At 44.9% G+C, this 17,904-nt stretch overlaps 2 protein-coding genes across 4 annotated transcripts in view; one reads left to right on the top strand and one right to left on the bottom strand.

Moving 5' to 3' along the window:
• The window catches only part of Lypd1 (LY6/PLAUR domain containing 1), a 39,108-nt gene extending 32,885 nt beyond the window's left edge, over window positions 1-6,223 (top strand). For all 3 annotated transcript variants that reach the window (XM_055601982.1, XM_055601983.1, XM_055601972.1), the window contains one exon: window positions 5,988-6,223. In XM_055601982.1, the coding sequence (XP_055457957.1) occupies window positions 5,988-6,223 (236 nt within the window). The remainder of the gene's footprint in view (window positions 1-5,987) is intronic.
• Gpr39 (G protein-coupled receptor 39) overlaps window positions 5,715-17,904 on the bottom strand; it is a 193,406-nt gene continuing 181,216 nt past the window's right edge. Inside the window, exon 2 of the mRNA XM_055601960.1 lies at window positions 5,715-7,180. Within this exon, the coding sequence (XP_055457935.1) occupies window positions 6,666-7,180 (515 nt within the window). The 3' untranslated portion in view covers window positions 5,715-6,665. The remainder of the gene's footprint in view (window positions 7,181-17,904) is intronic.

The following is a 17,904-nucleotide window of genomic DNA, read 5'->3' as shown; positions in this document are numbered from 1 at the left end:
TATGTAGGTGCCAGGAACTCAGCCCGGATCCTCATCTTTGTATTGTAACCATGTTACCTGCTTCCCAGGCCTCCTTTATTTTATATTTTAAAAGTAGTTTTTTTAATTTTTTGAGTTTATATCTAATTATATTTCTCCCTTCTTTTTCCTCTCTCCAAAACCTCCCATAAGCCCTGCCTTCTCTCCTTCAGATTCATGGCCTCTTTATCAGTAATTGTTACTGCATGAATAATACATTTGTATATACACAACTACTCCTAAATAGAACCTGTGCGGTCCCTACAATGCTACCTGTATGACTCCCTTCAGGACAGACCCTTTCTCGCTGGTCATCTGATTGATGTGCTCTCCCCTGGGGAAGCCCGCCTCCCATGGCCTCCGCTTTCCTCATAGCCACTGTTCTTTGTGCAGGTTTCAGGCCTCCTGGGCTTTTCTCCTCCTGTATGATGTAGGCGTCATCCTTGTTCAGCTTGCATTTGGGCAGTCATGTCAGTAAGACTTTTGCTATCACTAGGAGACACAACCTCACAGCAAATTCTCTGATCCTCTGGCTCTTACAATCGTTTTTCCTTAGGTGTGGGAATGTTTTATAGATGTATCCATTGGGACCAGGGGGCTCCACAACTCTGTATTTTGATTCGTTGTGGTTTTACGTCGTGGTCTCTGTCTGCTGCAAAAAGAAGTTTCCTCAATGAGAAGTAAACACTACATGTATCTGTGGGTATAAAGACAGATGTTTATAGATTGCTGTCAGAGATTGTGCTGGCTTAGTAAATTAGTGGTTGGAGATTCTCCTCCAATAACTGTGTCTTCATTAGCACTAAGTACTTGGTTAGGTTTTCAATACCAATCATGCTCTTTCTCTTGCTGAGTGGGTCATAAGGCCAATTACAGAGCCACTGGCCATCACCACGACATCTGTGCCACTGTTGGTCCTCAGGGTTACCATGCTGTGCTGGTCTTTGATGTGTTTCATGGGGATCACAGCTGAGTAGGACTTCTGGTTGCCTCCCTCCTTTGGAAGTTGACTTTTTTTTCACAACACACACGCCACATATGTTTAGGACTTTAATTAAAATGTTACATTTTTCTTCCCATTTCTCCCTCAGCCCCCTCCCATATTTATTCCATATAACTCCTCCCACCTCCACCCCAGGTTCCCTCTCAAATGTATGGCCTCTTTTTCTTTGATTATTGTTGCTACATGCACACGCGCATGCGCACACACAAACTGCTGAGTCTACTTGGTATTGCATATATCATGGTATTGGATACCCAATTGAGGGACTCATCCCTGAAGACTAACTCTCCTTCTCTTAGCCATCACTGGTGTCTAGTGCCTCTTTGTCTTTTTGTGGAGCCCTATGAGACTTCCCTTTTCCACATTAGCCTCTGTATTGGTATTGTCATTGTTCAGGTCTTGTTCAGGCGGCCATGTTGTTTCAGTATCACAGGAGGAGGCTTCTTGTCTTTTCTTGGAGATACAAACTGGCAGTAGATTTCCTGGTCCTCTAGCTCTTAAAATCTTTCTGCCCTTTCCCTAGAGGAAAAACCTCTGCTAAAGCTAGAACCCCATGAACAACTGTTCTCTATATTTTGACCAGTTGTAGTTTTCTGTGATGCAAAGAGAAGCTTCTTTGATGAAGGATGAGAGCTAGACTTATCTGGGATTAAATGAATAAATATTAGGAGTTATGCTATTCCAGTAAAGTGACAATATGAGGTTGCCTCTAAGACCCATGCCCTCACTAGCTAGTCCTAGGCCGTTGTTGGTTACTGCCAAATATGCATGTCACAATTGCACAGTTAGGAATATTTTGACATGCTAGTTGTGGTTCACAGACTTTGCAACTGAGTAAGACTATTGTTTGCCTTTCTCCTTAGGGAGTTTGCATTACGCAGCTTCTACAACAGTGGTTCTCAACCAGTGTGTCATGACCCCTTGGGGATTGAACAACCTTTTTGCAGTGGCTGCCAAAACCCTCTGCATATCAGATATTTATATTATGATTCATAACAGTAGCAAAATTACAGTTATGAAGTAGCAACAAGAAGAATTTACGGTTGGGGTCACCACAACAAGAGGAGGTTTATTAAGAAGTCGCAACATTAAGAAGGTTGAGAACCACTGTTCTACTATGAAAAGTACTCTTTAGAAAGGAGACTTTCAGGGTAACTCCACCTAGAATCCTCTGAGTCTCGAGTCGGAAGTACATAGCGTCCTCAGTAACAAGGACTCACCTTCAACTTCTTGGAGGCAACCAGGGGCAACAGTAAGAGCATATATTGTTTTGGAAACCTCTTGGATTTCCTTGACCAACAACTCAAAAGGAGGTTCCTAATGTCTGATGTGGAGGTGTTTGTTAGATGCTCTATGGCTCTTGCGGAGAAAGGTTTGTCAGCCCAACAGACATAACTTCATTGTGTGTGTGTGTGTGTGTGTGTGTGTGTGTGTGTGTGTGAGAGAGAGAGAGAGAGAGAGAGAGAGAGAGAGAGAGAGAGAGATACACACAAATCATTTACCAATTCAACTATGATGAGCTTTTTCCCTTTAAGTAGCTGGATTGATGAATGACAGTATTTTAAAAATTCAATACTTGGAATATATTGTGTGAAACTTAATTTTTCTAACAGGTAGATTGGATGGAAGCTTTAGAGGATTCCTGGGAAGTGAAACAATGCCTCCCACATATGAGCATCCACATACTCTCCTTGTATTTACAGAGCAGCTACCTTCCAGGATTGTCGACCAGTACCAGAAAATCAATCCTTACAAGCATGTAGTTACAGCAAAAAAAATAACATGAAATTGCATGTTTTAAAGAAAACTGAAAGTACTTCTTTACCTCCCTTTGAGAGTTTTGGGCAGTTTGAATCTTTACTATTTCCACATGCCCAAACTGGCAATTCTCCTGGAGGAGGAGTGCAAACCTAAACTGCATTTGCCCAGACACCTGCAGGCAATTACTGGATAAAGGTCCCTGGCTGCTGGTGGGATGTGTTATATCGCTCAGCTGCGAAGAGCAGCATGCAGACTTGAGGCCATTGCTGAGTCCAGTGTCGGTACTCTGTCTCATCCACCCCAAATCAAAGCCATTTGTTTATCTAAAAATGATCACACACACACACCAAAGCTCAATGTCCAAGTCAACACTCTTTCAAACTCTTCCATCTACATGGCTAGGTATATATGGAATATGTTATTATGCTCACTGCTGTGCCAGATACCTGACACAAAGCAACTGAGGGAAAGGTTTATTTTGGCTCACACATAAGAGTGTCCAGCATTTGACATTGTGATATGACCTTGCCATCCACAGATGCGTTGGGCCACATTCCTAGCTGTGCTGGGACACTAGGCTGGTTGCAGCTAAAGTTTAAGAAGGATACAGTCTACCATGGGGAGCAGGCATGGAGACAGCAAGAGTATACGCACCTGCAGTCAGGAAGCAGCACGCAGACAAGGAGTGGGACTGGGCTATCAAGCACCATGGCTGATCTCCAATGATCCATTTCCTCCAACCACCTTCTAAAGCCTCTATAACCCTCCCCAACAGTGCCACTACCCAGAGACTAAGTGTTCAGACACATAGCCCTTGAAGGGCATTTCTCATTCAAACTACAGGTGTTATCATGATCTGTTGTATTGCAGACGACAGGAGAGTGTCTGATGATGGGGCCTGGTTACTAAGCCTCAGTTACCATCCCCCAGTATCTGGAGCTATACAACAAGGAAGGTCATGTAGCCCTTTATCCTGGTCCTTTCCAGCAATGCTAGTCAGCTTGTCATCACTGCAGCAAAATGCTCAAAATAACCAATGTAGGAAGAAGAAGGGCTTGTTTTGGTTAACAGTTTTTCAGAGGTTGTTTAGACCTCTCAGTCAGCAAAGCGCACATTATGCAAGCATGCGGGCTTGAGTTTGCTCTCCAGAACACATGCTTTGAACAAATCCATATGTGGTGGTACATGCTTATGATTCCAGATCCTCTGGGATCATTAGCCACTCAGGCTGGCCTAATTGGAGTGTATCAGATCAGTGAGAGACTTTGCTCAAAAATCAAGATGGGTGGTTCCCAAGGAACAATATCTGAGGTTGCCCTCTGACCTCCACAGGCACACACACACACACACACACACACACACACACACACACACACATACACACACCACATACACAGAGAGAGACAGAGACAGAGAGGGAGAGATGGGAGATGGAAACTCAATCCATGGTCAGGGGCCTATGGCAATTCAGCAGCAGTGACAGATGCATGTGAAAAAATAGGGTCCCTTATCCCATAGCCAGGAGGAGAGAGAGACAGGAGTACACCTATCATCTTTAAGAGCATACATGCTGTGTGACCTGAGACCTCCCCCTGTGCCCCACCTCCCAGTAGAATGATGCTAGAGACCATGCTTTTTCTGCACAGGCCTTTCCAGAGCACACTATATCTAAATTTAGGAATGGAACTAAATGAGCTGGCACATGGCAGCCACCTATACAATGTCTGACATCCAGGAAGGCTCTTTGTATGTACAGGTGCATGTGTGTGGTGTGTGTGCCTGTGTGGGGAAGCCAGGGGTCAATATCAGATGTCTTCCTCAACTACTTCTCCATGTTAGTCTTTGAGTTGGGGTCTCTCTCTGAACCCAGATTCAGTTAAGCCAGCTGGGCAGTAAGCTCAGGAGGCAGCATCCCCCTGCTTCTACTTGGAATTATAGGGCTGTGTTACTGTACCTAGATTTTACACGTGAGTTCTGGGGATCTTACCTCAGGTCCTCACGCTTGCATGGCAAGCACTTTGCCCACTTAGCCATCTCCCAGCCCCTGGGGATACTTCCTGTGCTCACAGGGCCTGTCATCAAGAACCAGCTCTTTGATGACAACTTGTCCTGGGAGCAAAATTGCGTCCCAGAGAACAGGGCTCTCCGAGAACAGGGCTCTCCCTGAGAACAGGGCTCTCCCTGAGAACAGGACTCTCCCCGAGAACAGGGCTCTCCCTGAGAACAGGGCTCTCTCTGAGAGCAGGGCTCTCCCTGAGAACAGGACTCTCCCCGAGAACAGGGCTGTCCAGAGAACAGGGCTCTCCCCAAGGAACAGGGCTGTCTTGAATATACTATCAATGCCTCTACTTGCTCTTTAACCTTAGTGCACCCCTACAATAGGGTCCCTACAATAGAGACTGGAATTACTCCCTTTGCGATTTGCTCTGTGGATCTAAGAAACTCTTGATTGGAGGTCATCTCTATGGCCACTTATTAGTTAATAAAAGGATAGTATCTGGATATGAGGCAAGTGGTCTTAGCATGAGATGGTGTGAACACTCACAGAGGAAAGAAAAACCTTGTCATCTAGTATAAAGTAGGAGCTGATTAACAATAGACCTTGTTGCTGGGGACACGGCTCAGTCAGTAAAGCACTCACCATGCAAGCATGCAGACCTGGGTTTGGTCCCCAGAAGCCATATACAAAAGCCGGGTATAGGGGCAGGAGAGATGTTTACGAGTATGCAGAGGAATTGAGCTTAGCTCCCACCACCTCCATAAGGCAATTCACAACCGTCTGTAACTCCTATTCCAAGGGAACCCAATGCTCTCTGCTAGAGTCTGAGGATATTGCACTCCGATGTACACACTAACATATACACACATACATCGTACACACTAGCAACATGTACATGAGCAGACACACATAGAAAGAAAGAGAGAGAAACTCTGATTTTAATAGCTCTTTATTTGTGGATATCAACAACTGAAATCACTGTTGGAACAACATTCACCATGACCTCCATGCCATCACCCAAAAGAAATCTAAGGTTCCAGTAGTCTGAGAGTTCTTACCCCCTGAGCCATCTCCCAGCTCAGGGGACAAAAACCCTTTCTGAGGGAGGCGTTAAAAGGAGAGCTATGCACTCAGATTTGGACACAGAGAGATGGCTGGGCTGCAGATGGCACATGCTAACCCCACTTCCCTGGGCCTGTGTTGCAGGGATCATGTACCGGAAGTCATGTGCATCGTCAGCAGCCTGTCTCATTGCCTCAGCTGGGTACCAGTCCTTCTGTTCCCCCGGGAAACTGAACTCTGTGTGCATCAGCTGCTGCAACACCCCTCTCTGCAACGGGCCGAGGCCCAAGAAAAGAGGAAGCTCTGCCTCGGCCATCAGGCCAGGGCTCCTCACCACTGCCCTGCTCTTCAATGTAGCCCTCTGCCTGGCACACTGCTGAAGCTAAAGGAGATGCCACCCTGCTTCATCGTCTGTCTGGCCTCCCTCTCTCACCTCCCTGCTCTCTTCTGGCTGTCCTTTTATTCTGGTTAGACAAGGGAGGCTTTTTGTTCTCTTTCAAGTAATGCAAGAAGATTGTCATAGTCAAATACTTTTGTAAGCTCTGAACCAATTCACTCTGAATTTCTGTGTGTAGCTGAAAAAGGAGCATGGAGCAGAAAGTCCAGACCTTCCTATCACAATCAGTGTAACCACCGCCAAGGCCAACTTGGAAGAACCAACCTTTAGAAGTCACGGAGATATGCAACTGCACTTCCCAAAGCCTCAAGCTTCCATTCTGCCCTGAAGGAGTCATGGTCTATTCAGGAACTGGTGTGTGAAGGTGACTTTACTTTTGTGGTGGGGAAGAGCCAGTTTTTGCTCAAGGCTTCTGAACCTGACTTTCACACGTCCTGCTCCTGTAAACCATTTTCTGTGGTGGCATCAGCTGGTTTGACCTGTGACTCAGTTGGTGGTGACTCAGAACTCAAGGGCTGGGGCTTAGCCTCTCTGGGCTTGGCCTCAGCCTGAAAAGTGCTTAAGAAAACCTTGCTAGTTGTCCTGGAGGAAGCGTTACTGCACCGGGAGGCTAGGAAAATGAGGGGGCTGCGGGCGGAGCGGGTGCTGTCCTTTGCGGAACTGAAGTGGGCCCGCTGGCATTTCTCCTGGTTGGCATGCTGCAGAGTCAGCCGGCAGCGCAGCACCTGCCAGAACACTCTCCGGAACTGCTGAGAGGACACGTTGTACAGGAGAGGGTTGACCACAGAGCTGAGGTAGAAGAAGGTGTCCGAGAAGGGGAGAAGGATCATGTATGCCTTGAAGTACGACTTGGTCCAGTCATGTTTGGGTTTTGCTGCAGCCATGATCCGTCGAATCTGATTTGGCATCCAACACATGGCCAGGGTCACCACAATCAGTCCTGGGAAGGCAAGAACAGGAGAGAAAAAGAGGCGGGTGAGAAAAACAGCATGAGAACAAAAACAAATAAATAAAAACCCATAAAATATTCAGCCCCTTGGTTCTGTTGCTTACTGGCCAGGAAGCAGTACCAATTTTTCAGTGCTGTGCTTGACGGCTTCTTTTTGCCATGGGCAAAGGAGAATTTAATGCTGCTTCCAGCTCAGGGGACTTGGCTATGTTAAACAGCGTTAAATGCTTTCGACAGTGTATTTATACCTGTGGATGCCTGTTAATTTTCAAAATGTTTCCATTGTTGTGCGTGTATCCAGAAAATATCTCATATTGGCCATAAACCTGGTTTTGTCTTTTTGTTTCTAGATGGGTCCGTAAGCTATCGCCATGTTACATGAAAGGGTGTTTGCTTTGTAAACATTGGCTGGACTAAGAAGACCCAGTGAAGACTCAGTGATATGTTTAAGTCAAATGAAACTCGTTTCCCTTTGGTTAGACAAATACATTTTGTGACAGTGATTTTGCATCCAGTTTCAGGAGGAGCAAAATTGGGGACAGATTATTATAGAGAAGAGTACATGAGGCATTGATTAGCTATATGGACAGCTATTCGGATGCCCCATGCTTGCATTCTGGCTTACATAATCACAGCTGCTTCTACAATCTGACAAACTGAAATCACAATGCATGTGGTGGGGGGGCAAAGTAGATGAAGATATATATATCTATATCAGAGTCTCTACTTCTTTTCAAACACTTTCGGAAGCAATGCCCCTTCCACCTTCACCTGGGAAACCAGGTTGTTCCCAAACACCAAAATCTCTGAAACTCATTTCGTGTACAGACAGAAGCACTCCCTCTCTCCACCTTTGTAGCACTGAGCTGCAGTATGGACGGCCAGGAATGGTCAGGCTCTGCAGAGGAGGTATGGCCCGGCCCACCCACTGCCCTGAGAGCAGGGGGTTGGCTCTCTGGGCACTCCCTTGTATGCCTCATGCTTGCATTCTGGGTCACATGATCACAGCCACATCTACAGTCTGACAGACACCCAAAATCACAGGATAATGAGACTTCAGTGACAGAAGGAGAAAATAAGCCTGGAGGAGCCTCAAGATGTCACATTCTCTTTTCCTGGGGAACTGAGCACTCAGAACAAAAGTTTTCATGAGATGGTATCTTAAAAGGATTTGATGAGACTGGAGAGATGGCTCAGAAGTTGAGTTCTGTTCCCAGCACTCATGCCAGGTGACACGCAGGGGCCGGTTACCCCAGCTGCTGGGGGACCTGACGGCTTCTGGCTGCCTCCGCGTCTGCATTCATGCACACACCCCTCGGCACACACACATAATTAAACACAAATAATGTTATCGTTTTGCATTTAATAACTACTTCTTTCCACTCTGAACCCAATTTCCTAGGAAACGACAAGGATGTAATAAGTAATCACAGCTTCCTGATTTTGATAGATGGTAAATAGTTCATTAATTAATAATCCAGGGCAAACAGGCATGTTCATGAGCTCAGGGTTAGCCTTCGACAGTACATAACTCGGCTGCCTCCAAACAGAAGAAAATCCATCTGCCAGGAGGGAGGGCCTGGGAAACTCTAGTCCTTTGTGAGTTTCCAAGGATTCTGTCCATCAGGCCTCAGCCAGGGCTTTGAAATACAAACCAATCTGCTTATTTCTTCCCTTTGAATTTGCTTCCCTGAGAACAGTCAGTAAATCTAAGACTAAAATAGGCAAAATAACATATTGATCCACTGAAAAGGCTAAATAAATAAATAAATAAATAAATAAATAAATAAACTCTCTCAAGTCAAGAGCAGATTCCAAATCACCATGTTACCACTGCTAGATAAAAGCAACCAAAACTTTTCTGATTTAAAAAAAAAAAAAACCAGCTGCACTGGGAACTGGGACTTTGAGGGGCTCCCAGCCCCCCGCGCTGGATTTGTTCTGCAGTTTCTACAGCTCTGAGTGAGTAGCTCAGTATTGATTATGAAGGAGAACAGATGCCTGCGTATGTGGGGAGCTGCAGTCTTCACAAGCTTCACAGGTTGCTTTTGTTCCACCGTCACTGGGTTTTTCAGAACAAGTCCAACCATCATTGGAGAATGCATTTGTTAGGATATGGGAACCGAGTGCACAGCTTTGTGTGTGTGCCATGCGACTCTGTGGGAGGTTGCTCTTTCAGAATCTAGAAAGCTTACTAGCTGCTCCCTGTACCGCCCACAGACCAAACATGGCGCAGCTTTGAGAGCCAGCCAGCAAAGGTGGTGAGAGAGGGCAGGAGAGATGTTAGGGGGAGGGGGAAAACATTAAGGGGGAAGGGGCAGGTTTGGGGGAGATATGTTGGGGAGGATGGGGAAGCATTAGTGTGCAGGAGGTAGATTTGGGGGAGAAGGGCAGAGATGTTGTGAAGAAGGGGGAAGAAACGTTAGGGTGGAGGGGAGAGATTTGGGGGAAAGAAGAGAATGTTGGGGAAGAGTAGAAGCGTCATGTTTCCTTTTGCATTGCATTCCTCCCATTCTCTTCATCTCCTGCTTACACAACCTTCCATTGGCTTCTTGAATGCACTTGCTCAGCCTCAATCATCCCACATTGCTCATCCCATGGAAAGAAGGAGATTCTAGTTTCAAAAGGGAAGAAAAGAAAGGATTAAGGGAAGAAAGAGAAAGAGCAGCAGGAGGAGAAAGAAATCCAGGGTCCAGGCAGAGGAAAAAGGTTGGGGCAATCTGTGATCTGGGGCTGGCTGTGAAACTGAAATGAAATAGCAAATGGGATGAGTCCATCTAAATGAGGAGCAGCAAATGGGAAGACGGTTCAGAAGTCCTCAATGATAAGGAGCCGACGAGGAAGCCAGGAATTCTGGCTGTAGAGATAGGCAGGTAGGACAGCAAGTATGAACTTGGAAGAAGAGAGACATACAGTCTGAATAGAAATGGACGGTTCTAACAGGTTTACAACAGAACCAGGGACAACAAAGAGTTGCAGAACTAGCTTCCTCTACTCCAATTTCTGTTCCTTCCCATGTGAAATTTCATCTCCTGATAACCCAAAGACGTTGAAGCAATTAGCATCTTCACCTAACACATGAGAAACCTGCCTATTTACAAAACCCGTGATACAGGCTTCTTTTTCCTCTCAAGACGCAATTCTGTCGATTTCTCCTGTTTTCAGCTTGATGAAGAAACACGGGCAACCTGGCTACAGAAATGGCTCAGTTGTTAAAAGCACTTGCCGTGGAAGCGTTCAGGTCTCTGGCGGCCATGTGAGCACTGGATGGACGTGAGGAGACCCTGTAAGATCAGCCTTGGCATGTGGATACAGGGATTCCCAGAGCAACATCAGTGAGCTCTGGGTTTGACTGAGAGGCCTTGCTCAGTGAGTAAGGTGAAGGTTAACAAGGACGGTCCTAGGCACCAAATTTGGGCCTCCACATGCTAACACATAATGTCCCCACATAGGTGCCAACGTACATACACAAGCACGCATGCATATATATGCACAAGACCCCCCACAGGCATAAAAATGGAAAAACAAAGTTTTGACAGGCAAGAATGAATGTAGTCGTTAGCCACAGCCCATGTTTAACGTGATCCTAGCCACTGAAATGACAGAAGCTGTATATTTAATTTAAATTTCTCAATCACATTGAAAGTTAAAAAAAAAAAAAAAAGACAGGTATCAGTGACAATTTTTGCTGCATGACTCCACACACACACAGCTGGATTAGTGTGCAAGTGAAATAGAGAATCATTATGAAAATCATTATAAAAATTATTGGTTGGCTACTTTTTAATCCTCCCCACCCCCATGCTAAATCCCCATGCTAAATTCGCAGATAGGTACAGTCATTCCCAAGGAGCCTCTCAAGCAGCCTGCATTTGCAACAGTACCCAGCCCTGCTGTGTCCGACTGGATTTCTGACTCTGTACCCCTGACTATAGTGTAGACTCTGCTTTGCCAGCCTCTCCCTAGAAACTCCCGGTAAACGTGACGGTCAAATTGTTCAAAGTCTACATTATTCTGGAAGTACAGAAATGTCCTCTGCATGTCTCATCCCACGCTCTGTCTCTCTGGATCTCATAAATCACGCTGACTGTCTGGCAGAGCTTTTGGCATACCCTTCCCTCACCTCAACTGGAGGTGAGAAAAATGGCTGCCACTTTGTCTGTTTCAAAAGATAATTTTGTTATGAGAAAATGGAGTGTTTGGCCTACAGGTGCCACCATTGGCAGTCTGAGGCATGTGCCCATGGGAATTATGAGAGTTGAGTTAGCCTTTCTAGAACAAGACGCCAACCAGCCCCTTTGTGTAAAATCTGTCACTTCACAATGACAGGTAATTGCTCATTGTTACATTTAGAAAAAAAACTCGTTCTCTTCCACGATACACTGTTGAGAATAAATACCAGACCATGTCCAGAGGTAACTTTCTATTCTGGCTGTTTGAAATTGTTTCAACTCCAGTCCCAGCTACTCTATAGCTAACACAATGCTTTAAAGTCTTATTCATGGCTTAATGGAGTGCATTAAAGATTTGACTAAATTTATGTTTGGCTGCAATCAATTTAGACTTGTGTATTACATTTGGGGGAAAAATCTATAGTGCTTTCGTCTGTGGTGCAGCGTGGAGCCCACATTTAAACAGCGTGAGTATGAACTTGAATGAAGATCAGCAAACTGAACCCTCTCACGTAGAGCAGGTAAACCGTCTTAACTGGATTACTGATAGGCTGGTATTATACCCAGACAGCACTGCACTCTGGGTTTTCAAATGCCTTCATATCTTATCTGCTTCTCTGCATAAAGCACTTCTGCTTTTGTTCTTCCATCAACACAATAAAGAGACAAGAACCATTACACAATGACTCACACACATCTTTGGCAGAATAATGTTCAGAAAACAGAAGCAGGGCTAAAGAAATGGCTCTGTGGGTAAGGTGCTTGCTGTACAAGTGTGGGGACTGAGTTCTCTCCCCAGAACCCTTATAAAGTCAGATGCCGTGATGTGTGCCGTGATGTGTGCTCTCAGCTCTCCTGTGGGAAGACGGGAGGTGGAAACAGGAGAACCGCAGAAGCTCCTGGGTCAGCTAGCCTGGTCTATGCGGCAGCAAAGAGACCATCCTCTCTCAAAAACCGAGGTGGAAGGCAAGGACAGGGACGACCAAGGTTGTCCTCTGACTTTCACAGGCAATGTGTTTCCTTTCTCCTCCCCAGCCACAACGGCATGCATGAACATTGTCCCAGTTTGTTTTCTGTATTGCTGTGATAAACAGCATCAAAATCAACTTGAAGAGAAAAGACGTTATTTCATGTTCCAGGTTAGAGTCCATCACAAAGGAAGCCAAGGAAGAAGCTGAGAGCAGAAGCTGTGGAGGAATGCTGCTCAGCTGTCTTTCTTATATGAGCCAGGCCATGGACCCTAATCATCAAGGCTAAACTAATAAAAACAAGCAAGTAATTAAAACAAGCTTTTTTTTTTTTTTTTTTTTTTTAATCCCTGAGCATGACTGGGCCCCACCCCAGGGCAGGACTCGAAGGTCAGTGTTAGATGTGAGGAAGACAAGGTTTTTATAGCACAGATGTATGGGTTTCCACATGGGGATTAGTTAGTGAACAAAATAGGCAGGATTACAGGAGCAGACCATAAGCATAACAAGTTACTCATAATGACCTCCTGAAACAAAGGTATGATTGCAAGGTGGTCCTAACAAGACAGTCGTAACAAAGCTTTGAAACAAAGGTAGGGTTGCAAGACAGCTATTACAGCTTTTTGAAACAAAAGCATGGTTGCCATTTCCTGGAACAGGCAGTACAGAACCATTTATAGTTACGATTACAGGAGAGGCAAAGCCCAATCCTTGAGAAACAGAGATTTAATCATAAACAGGAATGAACTAGTTTATCTTTACTATAAGGTGTTTTTTATTTTTAATTTTATTTTTATTAATTACAGTTTATTCACTTTATATCCCAGCTTCTCCCCCACCCCCTCTCAATCCCACCCTCCCTCCCTCTTCTTCTTCTATGCCCCTCCCCCATTTCGATGAAAAGGGAGGTCCTCCTCCCCTTCCACCTGAACCTAATCTATCAGGTCTCATCAGGACTAGCTTCTTTGTCTTCCTCTGTGGACTGGTAAGGCTGCTCCCCCATTAGGGGGAGGTGATCAAAGAGCCATCCCATGAGTTCATGTTAGAGATGGTCCCTGTTGCTCTTATTGGGGAACCCTCTTGGACACTGAGTGGCCAAGGGCTACTTCTGTACAAGGGTTCTAAGTTATCTCTGTGTATGGTTCTTATTTGGAGTATCAGTATCAGAAAAGACCCCTGTGCCCAAATTTTTTTTTGTTCTGTTGCTCTCCTTGTGGAGCTCCTGTCCCCTCCAGATCTTTCTATCTCCCCATAAGGTGGTTTTTAAGCCTAAAATGGAGGTTAGCTGGTTTATCAGCCCTCTTGCCTTGGGTTGGTACCACCCACAGTATGCTGGGCCCTTCTACATTGGTTAGCTATCAACAAAATGTTTCACAGACAATCAGGCCAATCTGATGGAGGCAGTTCTTCAGTTGAGGGTCTCTTTTCCCAGGATCTCTAAGTGTGTGTCAGATTAACAGATGAATCTATGATGATCATGTTCACAGAAAGAGAGAGAGATTAAGGGAACTCCCTTCCTAACAACATAAGTAATGCAGGTGTTCAGCTCCATACCCTAGGTGTGCTAGCATGCATTTATAATCCAGCATCAAGAAGGGATTTCACAGCACTGGAGTCAGCTGGCTTGGTTTAATTTCACAGATTCATTTGCTTCTGCAACCCTGGAATTGGTGGTATTGACTTATCTAGGATAATGCTCTCCTTTCTCCCTTCTGATCTTTAAGGTAAAGGTTGTTATCAAGTATATTCCTGTGGTATGCTCAGAGTCTCAGAAAAGACATGTGAGTCTCTAGTCACAAATGAAGAAACTTAACCCAAGTGGTTTTGCCGAGGTCTCCAAGAACCAGAGCACAGGACTCCCTGTCTCTTGCTCACAGCATTGAGACATACCACCTTTGACTGCCAATGGAGGCTTCCATACTATTGTAGTTTGTGGAGAGAGTCTAGATTTAGGCTCAGAAGTTGACCTGTTGGCATGAAATGTGGTAAAAGAGACATCTACACAACGGATCATATTCCATGTTAAAACTCAGCCTCCCTCAAACAAGCATTCAGTGAAATTCTGAGGTGCATGATTCCCACCCAAAGGAAGATGAAACTACACCAGGAGACACCCGAGAATGTTCAGGACAGTATGTGATGTTGGAGCCTGTGGTGACCTGGCCAACAAGGACTCTATCCATCTGAACGTGCATCTATTACCTACCTGTTTTTCTGATCATTAGCTTATCTATTCATCCACCATCGGCCTATTTATCACCTGTCATTTATCTATGTATACATGTGCCTATTATCTATACATTTATAATCTATTATCTATCATTATTTATCTATCTTTCAGCAAGCTATCTGTCATCTATCTATCAGTTTGTCTCCCCATCCATTTTTCTATTATTGATCTACCATCTATTATTTACCTATCATCAAGCCTCTTTTCATCTATTCTCTGTCTCTCATTTACCATTCATCTGTCTATCCTTTCATTTATCCTTCATACATCACCTATGTTTTCATCTGTCTACCCAATCTTCCATTAATCTACTATCTGTCTGTCATCTTGCCAGCTGCCTAGCTATTATTGATTCCTCACTTACGCGTCTGCCCATTTATCTGTCTATCTATCTTACATTAGTGCTTATAGAAATATTGATACTGAGCCATTTTGGGTGATGTCATTTGTAATATCAGCACTAAGGAAGTGGAGATAGGTGGATCTCCAGAGCTTGTTGGCCAGCCAGCCTAGCCTATTTGGGCCAATTAGAGACCTTAGCTTAAACAACAATAAAACCAACAAAACAGCAAAGGCTGGTGCCTGAGGAATAATAGCCAAGGTTGTCTTCTGACCTCCACATGCCTGCACACATAAGCTTGCGTTTAGACAAGTATCTACAAACACTCAGAAAAGTGTTATTTACTAATATTGACTGAGTAGAAAGGATCTGGAAATTTAATGTCTGTCCTCCAAAATGTAGTTTGCATAATTTCAACAAATCCCAAATAGTCCCTCCCCACCTGTGTCAGAGGCCCACTTTGTCGAGCCATAGGGCCTTGTGGGAGCAGTGAGCGTGTGAGGATGGTGAGATTTCTGAACCTGTTACGTTTGTTTTGCCCCTTTCGTCTTCACTTCTGCTTTCTAATTCTAACTGTGGTTGCGGTACGCAAGAACTAAACATTTCTTTATTTCCGTTATTTTGTTTCACAGTTTATATTCCCTGGAATGCCTTTATTCACACAGCAGACATCTCTTGTATGGCTGTGGTCTATTATGGACACTTTCTATCCTAGGCATTGATGAGAAGAACGAGGTGACCGCAACCTAGTTTGCCCAGAACAATGAGAAAGGTCAAAGCAAAGTGTTAAGGCAGTAAAAGCCAGAAACTAACCAACTTTCACACAAACAGGAACAACCAGATTCTTTTTGAAAGAACAGAAAAATCAACTTGACATAGAGCCTGGAGTCACCTGAGAGGAAGTCTCAAATGAGGCATAACCTATGAACTTAGTCTTTGGGGGACTGTTTTGATGATTAACTGATAAAAGAGCACCCAGTCCACTTCGGGAGGTAATATTCCCTTGTTAGGTGGTCCTGAGCTATATCAAAAGCTACTTAAGCATAAAGCTGTGAATAATCCAACAGTACTCCTTCATGGTTTGTGCTTTAAGTTCCTTCCTGAGTTTTTGTCCTAACTTCACTCAATGAAGCACTGTGAACTGGAATTAAAAGCCCAATAAACCCTTTGTTCCTCTAAGTTGCCTTCGGTCAGACTGTTTTATCACAGCAACAGAAAGGCAACTAGACAGAAAGGCCAGGAGTAGAGCTCAATCTGAAACGTGCCTACTGTGCAAACATGAAGAATTGCGTTCAGTTCCTGGAATTAATATAAAAAAAATAAGATGTGTTGGCACATAGCATAGGGCAGGGGTGGGAGGGTTGAGCTGTGGAAGGGAGACAGTCGCTCACTGGCCAGCCAGCCTAGCTTAATCAGTGAGCTCAAGGTTCAGTAAGAGACCCTGCTTCAAAAACCAAGAGATGAGTGCAGGAAAACACCAACATAGACTTGCGGCCTCTGCGTGTGTGTGTGTGTGTGCAGTGTACACAGGCACGCATAAAGGAGAGTAAGGGTCAGCCTGGCAGAGAGAAGCCTAGGACAAGCAAGACTCGGCGCTGTTCACAATTGGGGAATGAAATGGCTGGCAGCTTACCTTCTCAGCCTGCAAGGCTCAGCGGGGGCGTACAGAGGCGTGGGCGAGGCAATGGGAACTCCGCACGGCCAGAGCACTCTCCACCACCTTGAGGACTATAATTTAATGGGCATATAGTAGGGTATGAAACATCTGCCATCAGCTGACATTTAAATTGCAATTGCCAGTGGAAAGTAAGCATATGGTTAGTTGACTGAAGAGCCAGAGAGAGACAAATAAACCCCATAAAAGGTTTCAGCGCTTTTCCAATTTATACGTTAGAGCTTGCCAATCTGCTTCCACATGCGATCAGAGGCAAGGCGTTGATCTCACTCTCTGACCTTGCGTGACCCAAGAAGACTACCTTAGTTTAATCTCCAACATCTGACACAATGTTTCTCACCTAAGGGCAAAAACAATAGCATCAGGACACGGAACTTTTTAAAATGCAGATTCCTCGGGGTAGGGAGATGGCTCAGTTGGTAAAGTCCTTGTTCTGAAAGCACAGGAATTTTAGTTCAAAACCCAGAACCCATGTAAAACTCTTAGGATGGCAGCTTGCACCTCTGTTCATACTGTGGATGGGGTCAGACAGCCTATCCTATTTGGTGAGCTCTAGGCCAATGATGAGAAAATAAAGTGGGCACCTCCTGAGGACACCATCTAAAGTTGTCCTCTAGGCTATACACATAGGCTCCCAACCCCTAGACTCACTAAATCAGGCTTTGGCGATGTGAGCTCCATGATTTCGAATTCATAAGCCTTTGGGAAATGGTATTGCTCAGTCTAGTGGGAGAATATTTAAGACACACACAAAGTAAAACGCAGCACCAGCGTGCTATGGATGAGCTCTGTCACTCTTGTGTGCCTCTGAGGTACGTCGTTTTAATTCACATCTGCAGTGTGAGCTGACAGTAACTAAAAAGAGCCTCCCACCATTTATCTCCTTGACAACCACCTGCCATCTTTGATCCTGTCTTTTATTACCCTTTTGCTCTCCATTCTCTCTCTACCTCCACTTCACAATTCTCTTCCTTTCCCTCCTCCATTTCTGCTCTTTCTTTCCATGGTTCTCCAATATGTAAAGCAATGACATCTCTTTTCTTCTCCTCTCGTTCCCCTCCCCAACTTGCCCCATTCATCTTTTCCAAGTTTGCAACATTAACACCACACACATCATTTTCTGGAATGGCCTTGAGGACAGCACTGTGGTTCAGTTACTCAAAAGTCCTTACGCGGTCTAAGAAACTGTGGCTACAAAACAGGTGATCACCACTCATTGTTAAATTTACCAAAGGAAAGAAGAGCAGTGTGGGATACAATGGGAATAGGATATAGTTGGCTACAAAGTAAAGATACTCACTCCATAGAGCCAACTGCACATCTTGTAGTG

Source organism: Psammomys obesus, unplaced genomic scaffold, assembly GCF_907164565.1.
Source record: "Psammomys obesus unplaced genomic scaffold, mPsaObe1.curated_primary_1811, whole genome shotgun sequence".
Lineage (NCBI taxonomy): Eukaryota > Metazoa > Chordata > Mammalia > Rodentia > Muridae > Psammomys > Psammomys obesus.
Note: the sequence above shows the minus strand (reverse complement) of the source record. Positions and strands in the feature narration are given on the sequence as shown.